Source organism: Citrus sinensis, chromosome 9, assembly GCF_022201045.2.
Source record: "Citrus sinensis cultivar Valencia sweet orange chromosome 9, DVS_A1.0, whole genome shotgun sequence".
Taxonomy (NCBI): domain Eukaryota; kingdom Viridiplantae; phylum Streptophyta; class Magnoliopsida; order Sapindales; family Rutaceae; genus Citrus; species Citrus sinensis.
The window spans coordinates 23,800,397-23,812,546 of record NC_068564.1 but is presented as its reverse complement, the minus strand read 5'-3'; the positions used below and the strand labels follow the sequence as shown (position 1 = coordinate 23,812,546).

Below are 12,150 nucleotides of genomic sequence, written 5' to 3'. Positions count from 1 at the left end.
CTTATGGCAGCGAGAGAGAGAGAGAGAAACAAAGAAACAATAAAGGGAAATGTGAAATAAGAAAGAAAATAATTATTTAAATAATTTATTAACATAGTAGACCCACAGTAATTAATTAATTTTTAAAATTTTTAATATTCCATGTCAACTTTAATCTAATAAATTATAATCTAATTGTTAAAAAAAAAGTGTGATTGAAATTATGTTTAATATTGTGTACCTTGAGCTTGACTTAATAATAATTATTGTAAATAATAATATTATAATCACTATGTCAATAACAAAAAATTATGAGTTCTCAAAAACCACTGTTCTTTTACCGTTTATTTCATACTGTTAGGTCATGGGGGTAGAGATTTCTGGTCTCCCGGTAGAAATCTCCCTTCCCAACGGCTGGCATAAAATTTTAGGTTATGTTTGGTAAATTTTCTTCGATGATGAATATATGGATTCAGAGTTTTGAAGGGTATTATAAAAATCTAAATTTAGACTCCTAATAAACCTTAAATTATAAATATTTGTACATAAGAAAAATAAGCACAACTCACAATACTGTGAGATAAAACAAGTCTTTTTTATTTGTTTTTAATAAAGGAAATTCTCGGAGAGGATTGTAAATTTTGGAACAGAAATGAGAAAAACAAAACAAACACATAGTTCGTGTGGTTGTTGTGTCTTGTAAGGATTGTAGGTTGGGAATAGTTAGGTTTGTGCTACCAATATTCCAACAGAGTACCAATCGATTTAGCTTCTTATTTTAGGGCCCCAATATGTTAGCATATATTAAATTCTATATGTTTTCCAATTCTTTGAAACTTGTTGTCACAAGGGAAAAGAAGTAAAAATGCACACACCACAAGTCTCATAACAATCATTAAGATAAAGATATATTATCTATTTTCATCAAGCGAATTGGTTTCAAGTACTTGACCCTGCAACTTCTAAAACTGAAAAGCTCTTACAACAAACACATGGGTCATATGAAAATGTACAGATTAATTAAATGACCTATCTAATCATGATTTAACTATAGGAGGCGTTACGTTTCATTGACGAGTTCTAGAAAGATCAAAGTGTTTTTCGATGAAAAGATGGAGGTTCAAACCATGCGAATCAATCATAAGAAAGTACCTATTTTTTTTTTCTCCAAATCATACTAAACCCACGAAATTCAATAGAGCCAAGCTATATATATATATATATGCTTCAGAATGCCTGCGTAATCTACACTTCAATATGTTGCATTGAACACAGAGCCTTCTCGTGATAAAAAGTTAGTTTATATTGCCTTTTCAATGACCTTAAATCCCAAAAAAAAAAAAAAAAATTACCATGTTCCAAGCTAAGATCTCGAGATGTTTCAAGAATACTTATTGTTTACTTAATGCAAATTTAAATGTTAACTAGTTAGAGTAAACTTGCTAGAGAATCTTAAGTACCCAACAGCACATGACCGCTTTCATGTGCTAATCAAATTTTTAATCATTAGTGCAAATGGTGTTGCCTGGACAAATATTTGACTGTTGCAGAATCAGTAGCTGTTTTCATATCAGGATCCTAAATCCTCGGCCGGGTTTGTGGTTCTTTTTGGGTTTCCCATGTGCCAAACAACATTGTTGATGCACCCTTCACCGACCATGCACGCACTTTTGAGGATTAACAAAATTTATATGGCAATATAACGTAAATTAAAATAGAAACTACATGTAAGTTATTAATTTTCTTTTTTTTTTTCTCAAAGAATATGTAATTATTTACGACGTTTGTAGTGTGTTAGCTAGGTTGGTACTCTTCTTCTTCTTCTTCTTCTTCTTTTCCCAATTAAAATCTATTTCCAACTAAAAATTTCACTGCTCATTCATTAGGGCAATCCTACGTACGTTAGTGTGCATTAACCAAACTAGGTCATTTGGAAGAGTTACATGACATCTTCTCAATGTCATTATGTCAATCCAAGTGTTAGATTTTATATTATTAATAGTAAAATTGACGATAAAGAAATTAAAGGAAGGATGATCAAACACTGATACAAATAATTATAACAATTATTTTTTGTTAACTTTCGGACATATTTTTGTTTTTTTGCCTAAATATGATTGCTTCCATATTTATCATATACATGGTTTTTGTATTCTGACGTCGTATATATATTGACGTGCATTTTGTCAGATTATTAGTGTTATAAAATTGTAAATGTGAACACGATCGAGCCAATAGTGTATGCGAGTCAGTGCAATTAATTGACAACAATACTTCATCGAAAAAAATAAACAACTTGTGGGCAGCACCATGATCTGTTTACTTATGCGTACACTTTAGCTGTCTATACAGAGACAAATTTTAGTAGTGTTGATTGTTAATGGCTTAAAAACACTTCTTTCATGTCACCTCAAAGAGTGACATGACAAATTATAATTGTGAAATTTTATTTCAGTTTTCAATTGAGTAGATGATTAGTGGACAAAAGAGACCATTAATTAATTTTCGATCTGTGCCTCATAATAGCTTATAAAAATTACTGAATATTGTTTGATATGTAGGATGCGGGTAAGAAATTTTTTTTTTTTGGGCAATAATTTTCTTGTGAATGTCAATAAAGACATCTCTTCATTTAATTTAATTTTGATGTGTGTGGCTACATGAAGCCTCTCGAGCATAAATAACGTAGAAACTTGAAATTACAGATTAAACCCTAAGCAAATCAATTATTTTGGTATTATATGGAGGAAATGCAATCTCTTGATTGGCAGAAATCAAACACCTTTTTGTATACGGAATGTGCATAAAACAATTTCTATATGGTCAATTATGAGCATCATTTCTTATTCCTAGTCAAGTGAGACGGTGTTTAATTTTCACACTTGAAAGTGACATTTCCTCTACCAGCATACAAAATTGTGGCCGAGTTTATTCGTTTCACAATAATTCTGAGTTTTGGTTGGCTAATATTAGGCAAATACAGGTGAAATAAATATGTAGCATCGGTTGTACTAGCTACTTGGAAAGAAGGTGAGATTTTGACATAAAAGTTGAATCGAAATTGTTTTGCTAACCCGTTGACAAACTCTTTGAATTTTTAGGCTGCAAGGGAGATAGGTTGAAAGAAAAATAGCACATATATATAAGATATAAAAATTATAAATTTGTAGCTTGAACACAGTGCACAAACAAGTTTTAATGAGTGGTATGTATTAGAGTCAACTCATACATGAGTGAGCTTACATCTTTATCATGTAATAAAGATCACACATAAAGACCAGCCTCCATAGGTGACAAAAAGATTAACATGAACATGATTGGGTAGTAGAAAAATAATATTTATTTTTGTCAACCCTAACTCTCTCTACTCTCAAATAAGCATAGACTTCCATTCTGTATATATAACCACCCTTTTTGTTCATTCAAATTCATACGCACCTCAAATAAAACGTGAGAAAAAATATGTTATGATTTTTTTTTGAATAAACGCATTTTTTTTTTTAAACTATCACAAAAGACATGTCCATTCAAAGTAAATTAAATCACATTGACAACAAAAATCTTATGGTCGGAGATTTTGTGTCACCATTAGTTTCCATAAAAAAACAAAATGACATGATAGTATAGCTGATTATCAAGATGAAAATTTCGCAGTTAATTTATTAGACGGAACCAGACTGATCCTGCGATTCTTAGCTCATCTGATAAAAATATAAATCATAATCTTCACAAGACCCTTTGAGGGCAAGCAAAAGATACAAGAACTAAGAGACGTGGCAGCTTTTGACACGTAAAGAGTTGATCGGCAACATGCTGTGACCCAATCGATATTTTTGACTTTTGTCAGCAGATAAGTGATCATTAACTGGAAGATAATGTACTAGCACCACCTCATCAAACCGGCGGTTCGATAGATGGCCGACACGTGTCATTGAGTGTTGGTGCCCCTGGGGTTCGGAATTTTCAAGTAAGTCGAAAATTGCTTCAATTGTATACCCCTTTTCCCCTAAATTGTAGTCCAAGATTTTGTGCCGGATTTTGGTGAAGAGATCAAACAACTTGTATAAAATTATCGGCTACCATTGACTCTATCACAACGAACAAAAACTCATTTGATTGGCTAACTGTTCACCTGGCTTGTCAACGAACCTGTGGAAGAGCTTGTTGTGCATGAGATAACAAATTTTGATGATGGTAACAGCTAAGCCCTTTTAAAAACTAGGATTTTGTTTTGATTTTATATTTCTTCTTTTTCAGGTTACATTTTCAATTCGCTTCCTCCTTATTGGCGTATTTTATATAAAGTAAGAACTAATTCAATAACTACATAATGTTTTAAAGATGGCTCAATTGAATGGCCTCTTGTAACTTCAAGGAAAGTGAATGGTTAAAAATCCAAGTTAATAAAAGATACGCTAAATTTAATGTGGGATGCAAATTGCTAAGTAACTTTTTTTGGCAATAACCTCTTCATTTCAATTTTCAAGCTATTCATTTTTCTTCTCCAAGCAGCAGGCAAGGATGATACATTCAAATTTTGATAGAACTACTTTTATTTTTATTCCTATTTTGTTTGAGATATTGGATTTAGATTGGTAAATTTTGGCTTCAAAGTAAAATTTTTTGTATGTATATGACTGGAAAAAAACTTTTACGCCTACGGTTATACAAATTCGAGTAATAGTAATAAGAAACAGCGACTTTAACAGGTAAGATTTCAGTTTGTCATCCCTATCTAAATCTTGGGGGGAAAAATATGACCTAATAGAAAAGTATAAGGCTTTTTTCCTGGTAAAATCTGCAAGAACTGGAAACTGTTGCCAAATAGTTTGCTTAAATTACAATGTCTGTAACTAAATTAAACTTCCAAGGAACCACACGTACATCTCGCTTGATTTTACGAACTGGGAAAAAGGATTACAGAAGGAAATATTGAACAGTAAAAAAAAGGGGCATCACATAGTGGAAAATCAATCCAATCAATCTAACCTCATCTTTATTACTCTCCAATACATCTACCCTTACATTTAAATGCAGCCACCACCCAAATATGAAAAAAACAAAAAACCAAAAGGTGCCTCTACAATAGTTTACAACTCCCAGTACAGGAGAGGAAACAAAAAGAAGAGGGGAGGGGAAGAAAGAATTAATCCCAGTGTGCTATTTCCTGTGATTCAACTATATTGGTATGGTTTGAAAAAGGCAGCACTTTTTAACCCTAAGGCCACTCAATGCTTTGTGAACATCCCTGCCGTTAGTGAAGAAAAATCATAATCCTTTGCTGATTGGGAAGGAGTTGTTGATGAAACAGGGGATTCAGATGGTTGTTTATTTGTTCCAGTGCTCGTCACACCATTTGCTGGATTAACTTGCCCCATAGTAGGAAAGCTGCAGGCAAAATTAAGTGAATTAAGAATGCGAGCATAATGAATTTAGTCATCTGCTTCTCATTTCAAATTAGTAATATATGGTACTTGAAGTGCCGAGCATCAGTTGCGGATTCTCAAACTGTTCTGGAAATTGAAGGAGCATTTGGTAAAAAGGAGAACAAGGAAACCCATTTGCAAAGAGATGTAACTTATGACCGTATAGTAAACATCTCTAGATTCACTAATACCATAACCAAGCCACCAACAACAACGAGGGGCTTTCGAAAAACAGGGGGCAAAACAGCCAAAAGAAATTCTAACTTGCTAAAAATTTCCTTCATTTGTGTAAAAAGTCCATCACTTGAAGAAAATTAGCTTCTATCTGGTGACTTTACCAGACTAACCCCTGCATTTTTGCAGATTCTCAGATTTCTTGCATAAAAACTCCAGTAGTTATTCACATATAATTGGAGAATAGCCCTAAAGCAAATTGATTCAGACATAAGATCAACATGACAGGAGCGTTGATGCCAAAATCATATAAAATTACGTAAGACAATTTCAACATTCATAAGCACAGTCGATTCATTTCTGCTCAAAACAGTAATATATTCGAGTACCTGGATGTAGGAAATGGAACAGAGTTCCCCCCTTGATGTGTTGGTGCCATGCTCATAGCCTGATTCGGATGAAGATTTAGAAACATCAACAAATGAAAGTTGATCGAACAGAAATATTGGTAGATGCAGGAGTTATTATGGAATCTACCTGCATAAGTTTCTGTATATCAGCCGGTCCAGCAGCCACTTGATGTGTTGGTACCATGCTCATAGCCTGATCCAGATGAAGGATTTAGCAACATCACCAAAAGAAAGTTGATCAAACAGAAATATTGATAGATGCAGGAGTTATTACAGGTAATACCTGCATAAGTTTCTGCAGATCAGCCGGGCCAGCACCCACTTGCTGTGCTGGTGCTATGCTCATAGCCTGCTTCAGATGAAGGATTTAGCAACATCACCAAATGAAAGTTGATCAAAAAGAAATGTTGATAGATGCAGGAGTTATTATGGATTCTACCTGCATGAGTTTTTGCAGATCAGCTGTTCCAGCACCTGGCATCATGATGCCAGGAATTTGGTTACCAAAGTTTGAGGGAAGGTTTGTACCATTAGACACAGGTAGTTGGAAGCTGCTAGAAAATTTTGGATCCCCGCCAGATTTTGCAGCAGCAGCCATCAAGAGGGACTGTTGCTGTGCCAACATAGTGAGTTGCTGTTGATGCATAGCAAATGGCGACACCATATTGGACTGCAACACATCCAAACCCCAGATCAAACAATGTATATCTCCAGACAAACTGATCCATTAGCCAAAAAATAATAAATATTCCATGAAAACTAATAACTCTTTTTTCCATAACAAGACAAATGGTCAAAATGGAAGTCCAAACAAGGAAAGACCCAGTAGCTCCAACAAGCAAAAGATCAAGCTGATTCACATTTTCTTATGAAATGCTTGACAGCTACATAAATGATGCTGCAGCGTATACCTTCTCAAAAAGGCTCATAATGTCATTTTTCAAATCTTTCTGGGGTTTCTCTGAACTTGAGGGAGTTGCAAGAGATGGTGAATCTTTAAATAAGTCCTCAATTCCTGTGGCAGACTGGGGACTACTTTCTACTGCTTTGGTTGAATCTTTTTTCTCTGCTGTCGATGTTTCTACAGCAGCTGCAATTTTGCCAAGAGTCAAAGTCAACAGTAATCATTGGAAAATACAATCATCACTCTTAAAACCTAAAGAAGCAAGCAGCACCTTGACCACATTTAAAAGAGGAAAAGTTTTGAGACCTACACTGGAAACCTGCCCAAAGATTATCATCCGCAGAAGCAGCCTCAGAGCTATTTTCATTTGGACTGTCTCCAGATAGCATGTTGAAAAGGTCAGAAGCAAAATCAACTTTGGGTGGAGGTACTGCAAGATTAGCATCTGAAGACTGATTTGTTGCCCCAGCTGGTGCCACTGTTGATTCCGTTTGTTGAGGCTTTGTAATGGCAACAACCTGTTTATCACATGTATGTTAAACAATATAGCTTTTCAAGACCTATCTCTTAACAAAAGAAATGGTAAATTACAGAAGATGCATCAGTCAGATTGTATTGCGGCAGCAATCAGAATATGTGCTTAAACCAATTTGATAGATATAGATATGAATTGGCCCCAACAATATTTAGGCAGCCATAAATTAATAAATTGCACTGTTTCTCAGACATGATATATATTCAGTCAACCACTCTTAGATGTGATAGCCAACTTGATTGCTTCTCACACCGAATTCAGTGGTAGAAAACCAAAAGCAAAGACAAAAACAAAGAAAATTCAGAGGGAAGGGAAGAAAGGTTTAAGAGGAAAACAACTCAATAATCTGAATTTCGTTTGTGCAGTCTCAGATTTGAATTGAGCTATAATCCAAAACCAAATAAAAATACTAATCTAACTTAAACAAGCATAAGAATATGATGTAGGATAAGTTATGCTTAGATAAGAAGCTTTATATTTCTACTTCTTTCAGTAGGACAAATTATTATCTTACTTAAACTGATTTGTGTTTCTTTTTCCTCTTCGAGTTAGTCTTCTTCCCTATTTGGCTATTTGTGTAGAAGGATAATTACTTTGCCTTATTGGAAGTAGATTTCTTTTAATTGTTTCAAGGGAAAAATAGTATTCCTATTATGCTATTCATGTCTCTGGATTAGGCTCATAGTGTGATGCATCATTTTCAGGAAGCACTTTCATAGTTATAAAATAAGATAGGAACTTGATATGATAGGTCATATATAAATAAAGATGCTTGCTCTGATGCAGTAGCTACAAAGCACTTATCTTGTTGGATCTCCTAGAACTTAGCGTAAAAGCAACTGAGGCTATTCTCTTTTTGGATGTATTGGAGCAATAAATAGTTATAAGTTCTCAAAACCATCACAGCTTTTAACTCAGCTCATTTCATGCATCGTATATTTTTCTGTTTTGTGGCATTACTGGCATAACTATAAGTCATTCCTGTTCCTAGTTTTAGAGAATGCATGCTGGTTGCACGAAACTCGCACTCAATGCAGTAACAGGGGGCAACAAACTTACTAAGTTGCATGTACGGCCAACTATATCAAATTCGTATACCTCCTTTCACAACCATTGAAGCTTACCATAACTCTGATGTTGATTATTCTAAGAATCCTATAAAAAAGTATGGATGAAAAAAACCAAAGACTAATCTACTTGAGACAATTAAATAAACCTAACTCCATTAGGGAAAATGAGTCCTACTCCGATATAAATAAGGAAATTAAGAATTAAAAAAAAAAAACAAACAGAATGTCTACTATTATAATTGAAACAAAGAACTAATAATGTGGGGGCCTCTCACACAGTTTGCATTGACATGCCTTTGTTGTCACAGCCTCAAGAAGCCATTGAAGATAAAAATTCTTAAAAGAAGAATATTATAAAGAAAAAAGGAAGAAAAAAAAGAGACAATGAAATTGAAACTATCAGAAAACCTGATCAGGTCCTCTAGGTGGAAGTGGAAGACCAATTCTTGCAGCAGGAACACTATCTTTTGTACTTGGAGCTTGAACATGCTTCCTTTCCTCAGATAAGTTTTCAGAATTATCAGTGTAACCATGCCCACTCTTTTCCCCAGGTCTCTGCCAATGAATAGAAGCCTTCTCCTCCAGCCCTCTAGGAGGTGATTTTGCTTGTCCATCTCTAGAAACCCATCGCTTCTCCTCGTACCTGTAAAGACAGGCAATAATAAGAGAGAGAAAGTGACGATAAATAGATAATGAAAAGCTTTACTAAGAACTGTGTTAATACATAAAGGAAATGTCCATAGAGCTAACCCAAGACACATACTTTGCACGAATGAAATTCTCAATTCCAACTCTGTCATAGTTTGGAGGCAACTCAGCTTCCCAGTAACTATTTGCCTTCTCATTTCCCATAGCTGTATAAAGAAAGAACCCACAGTCACATGCAGTAGCTGTTATTCAATTCAATCTTGAAGCAAACAATATCAACCATAGTAAGATAAATCCATAACCTAATAATATACAAACTTACATTGAATGAATGCAACCTGCTCCGGAAGCCAGGTATCCAAGGTAGCAGATCTAACCTGAAGTAAAAACTGGTAAAATAAATATATGCCTTTTTGTAATAATGACTGGGTGTTTCATTTACCATAAAAAATGCACAAGAATAAGAATAATAACATTCATTCAAAATAAAAATCACACTTTTTTTTTTTTGGGGACAAGAAACTATAAATTATATGAATGATGAAGAATCGCAAAATAACAATAACAATCACACCTAAGTAAGGAGATCGGAACTTAAAGGTCTACATCGAGATAGGGAAAACATATTTTGATGAATCAAGCATTACGGGGTAAAACCAAATTGATAAGGCAGCAGCAAAATTTATGAAAACCAGAAAGAAAAGTATTTATAGCAATAGCCAATCATATTAAATCTACTGTCAAACTAAAATGAAGGAAGCACAAAAGTACGCAAATTCATGGGCAAGGATATTAAATTCAACCTACAATTGTTAATCAGGCAGGAGCCATAATAATTTAAGCTCACAAGTATCAGAAATACAAAGATTCAAAAAAAGATGTGCTCCATCAAACAGGACATTGTAATCAACAGACAAAAATATAAGAAATAACGAGAATTAAGCTAAAGACAATTTCTCATGAGTTCTTTACTTATGACTACTTATAAATTACAGATAAACTACTGCTGGGCACAAGTTTGAATGAAATAGGGAAATTTTAAATGTAAAATCAATATTTTGCCATTAATACAACATAGTAGATTTAAAAGCTGCTTTAAATAATTTAATTTTTCCATCAATTCATGTTAGCATGTCCACTTTTGAAAAACTGGCAAAACACTACTTGGCACTTAATGAGAGTTCAGGTACCGACCCTGTTTTCCTCAGACCTTTAAAGTCCTATATTTGTCAGGCCTACGTAGTAAATCTCAAAAGTCTTGTATTTGAGGTTAACTAATTGTATACAGTATCTATATAAAAAGGAACCATCGAAGTTAAAACAGCCAAAACCCTTCAATCTGCTGTGGAAACTAAGCAGCACACATTAGAATAAAATTGCATCACCTTTGATATGTGTACACCAAGACTCCTGTGGATCCCAGAACATTGCATGCAGATAAAGATTCCCAAATTCACACTAGCCCATCTTGGACCTCTGCATGACAACCAACTAACTTTAGCAACACACACGGATGGAAAAAGGTAAAGAAGTTACAACAAATGGCTGATTTATAACACTACAATAGCAGATATGTTATTGAGTCAATTTCTACTCTAAACACCAAATTGTTCACTGTTATGACATCCATCTTATCTCTCTCAAATCTTCTAAATACATACTTGGCTTTGCAGTCAGCGCACTCCCTATTCTCTGGCAACTTAAGAAGCCCTTCCAGAATCTGCATAAAGACATAAAAATTCATATAGCAGACTGATGGAACAAAAATAAAGCAGGGGAGGATTAACAAAATTCAAAATCTTTGCCTATGAAACTCAAAACTTAAAGCCATTAAAATCTAGCATGTACAGAAATTGAAAAGATCACAGGCAAACACCTATGCTAAACTCTCGACAAGATCACAGGAAAACACCTATGTGAAACTCTCTCATCCAACATTGTAAATAAGTAAGTGCATATAAGTCAGCAATTATGAACATTAATCAATGCAGAAGCCATCAAACTATATACAACTATCTACAAGAAACATTGCCCCCAGATTTTCATATGGATGAAAGTCCTTTACAGGGAGTTGTTGATCCAGATTTTACCAAAATGCAAATGTCCACATCAGAGATGTATCATGAATCAAATCGTGCTAATAGAAACCTCTTTTAAGGTAAAAGTTCTTAAGCTCTAAAAGAATTTCAAAGGCATTGAATCTTACTTAATTCAAAATACTTATCCAACTATCAATTAATCCAGCTCTTGATCATGTTTTAGCGCAGACTATTACTCATTAGCTCAAATTATACATCTTTATTGCAAAATTAGATCGAATCACGGATAGCAAAAAAGAAAATTAACCAAACACCATATAAACTAACTCAACGGAAATGTTTATTATGTACACAAATCGATAGGGATAATTTACAGCTACAATTTGAAAATCAAACATAAGCATTTTGAGCTCTCTCTATGAAATTAGATGAAAAACGCGAAATCATGACACGGATCGATGAAGATCAAAGCAAACCTTATTCAGATATGACAAGAAATGAATCTACAAAACTAATAGGGCGAAATTGAAATTTTATGAAAGCGTGAGGGTAAATGAGGTAAGGGAAAATGATCGGTTACCTTCCTGTGTCTAGCGTTTAGCTCTTTAGAGACGTTGGCCTTCTCGTTCATTGTGAGATCGCAGTCTCCGAGAGAGAGAAATGAAAATTCGCACGAATTGAGAGGGCAATCTGGTCTTTTCGGTCCCTCCCCTCTCTTTCCCTCTGTGATATTTCTCTCTGATTATTGTGGAAGCAAATGGAGCGGAGTAAAAGAAGAGAAAGTGATTAAAATAATGTAAAATAAAAAGCGAGATCGAAAACTGAAAAAAGGATGCACTCTCTTGCTGACATTGACTTTTAAAAAAATAAAATAAAATCTGTATTTCATTTTTTGTTTTTTGTTTGTTTTTAATTTAAATAATAACATCGTGCTCCCTCTTATTTTATAATTCCTCAAATAAGGA

At 34.1% G+C, this 12,150-nt stretch overlaps 1 protein-coding gene across 2 annotated transcripts; it reads right to left on the bottom strand.

Moving 5' to 3' along the window:
- Positions 1-4,953: 4,953 nt before the first annotated feature.
- Positions 4,954-11,990, bottom strand: LOC102628167 (ADP-ribosylation factor GTPase-activating protein AGD5). 2 transcript variants are annotated; one of them, XM_006464620.2, is made up of 13 exons: positions 11,766-11,989; positions 10,808-10,866; positions 10,532-10,622; positions 9,469-9,523; positions 9,262-9,352; positions 8,907-9,141; positions 7,204-7,411; positions 6,901-7,079; positions 6,429-6,659; positions 6,273-6,338; positions 6,117-6,182; positions 5,969-6,027; positions 4,954-5,367 (listed from the first exon to the last, which is right to left on the bottom strand). In XM_006464620.2, the coding sequence occupies exons 1-13, from the start codon at positions 11,814-11,816 to the stop codon at positions 5,208-5,210; spliced, it is 1,551 nt and encodes a 516-aa protein (XP_006464683.1). In that variant the 5' UTR covers positions 11,817-11,989; the 3' UTR covers positions 4,954-5,207. The 2 variants fall into 2 exon arrangements, with proteins under 2 accessions (XP_006464683.1, XP_006464684.1); XM_006464621.3 differs by lacking the exon at positions 6,117-6,182 and having other exon boundaries at positions 11,766-11,990.
- Positions 11,991-12,150: the final 160 nt, after the last annotated feature.

Coding starts and splice junctions, on each gene's coding strand:
- LOC102628167 (XM_006464620.2), bottom strand. CDS start 11,816: ATGAACGAGAAGGCCAACGTCTCTAAAGAGCTAAACGCTAGACACAGG. Junction 10,867..11,765: donor TAAACGCTAGACACAGGAAG/GTAACCGATCAT, acceptor GTCTTTATGCAG/ATTCTGGAAGGGCTTCTTAA. Junction 9,353..9,468: donor GCAGGTTGCATTCATTCAAT/GTAAGTTTGTAT, acceptor TTCTTTATACAG/CTATGGGAAATGAGAAGGCA.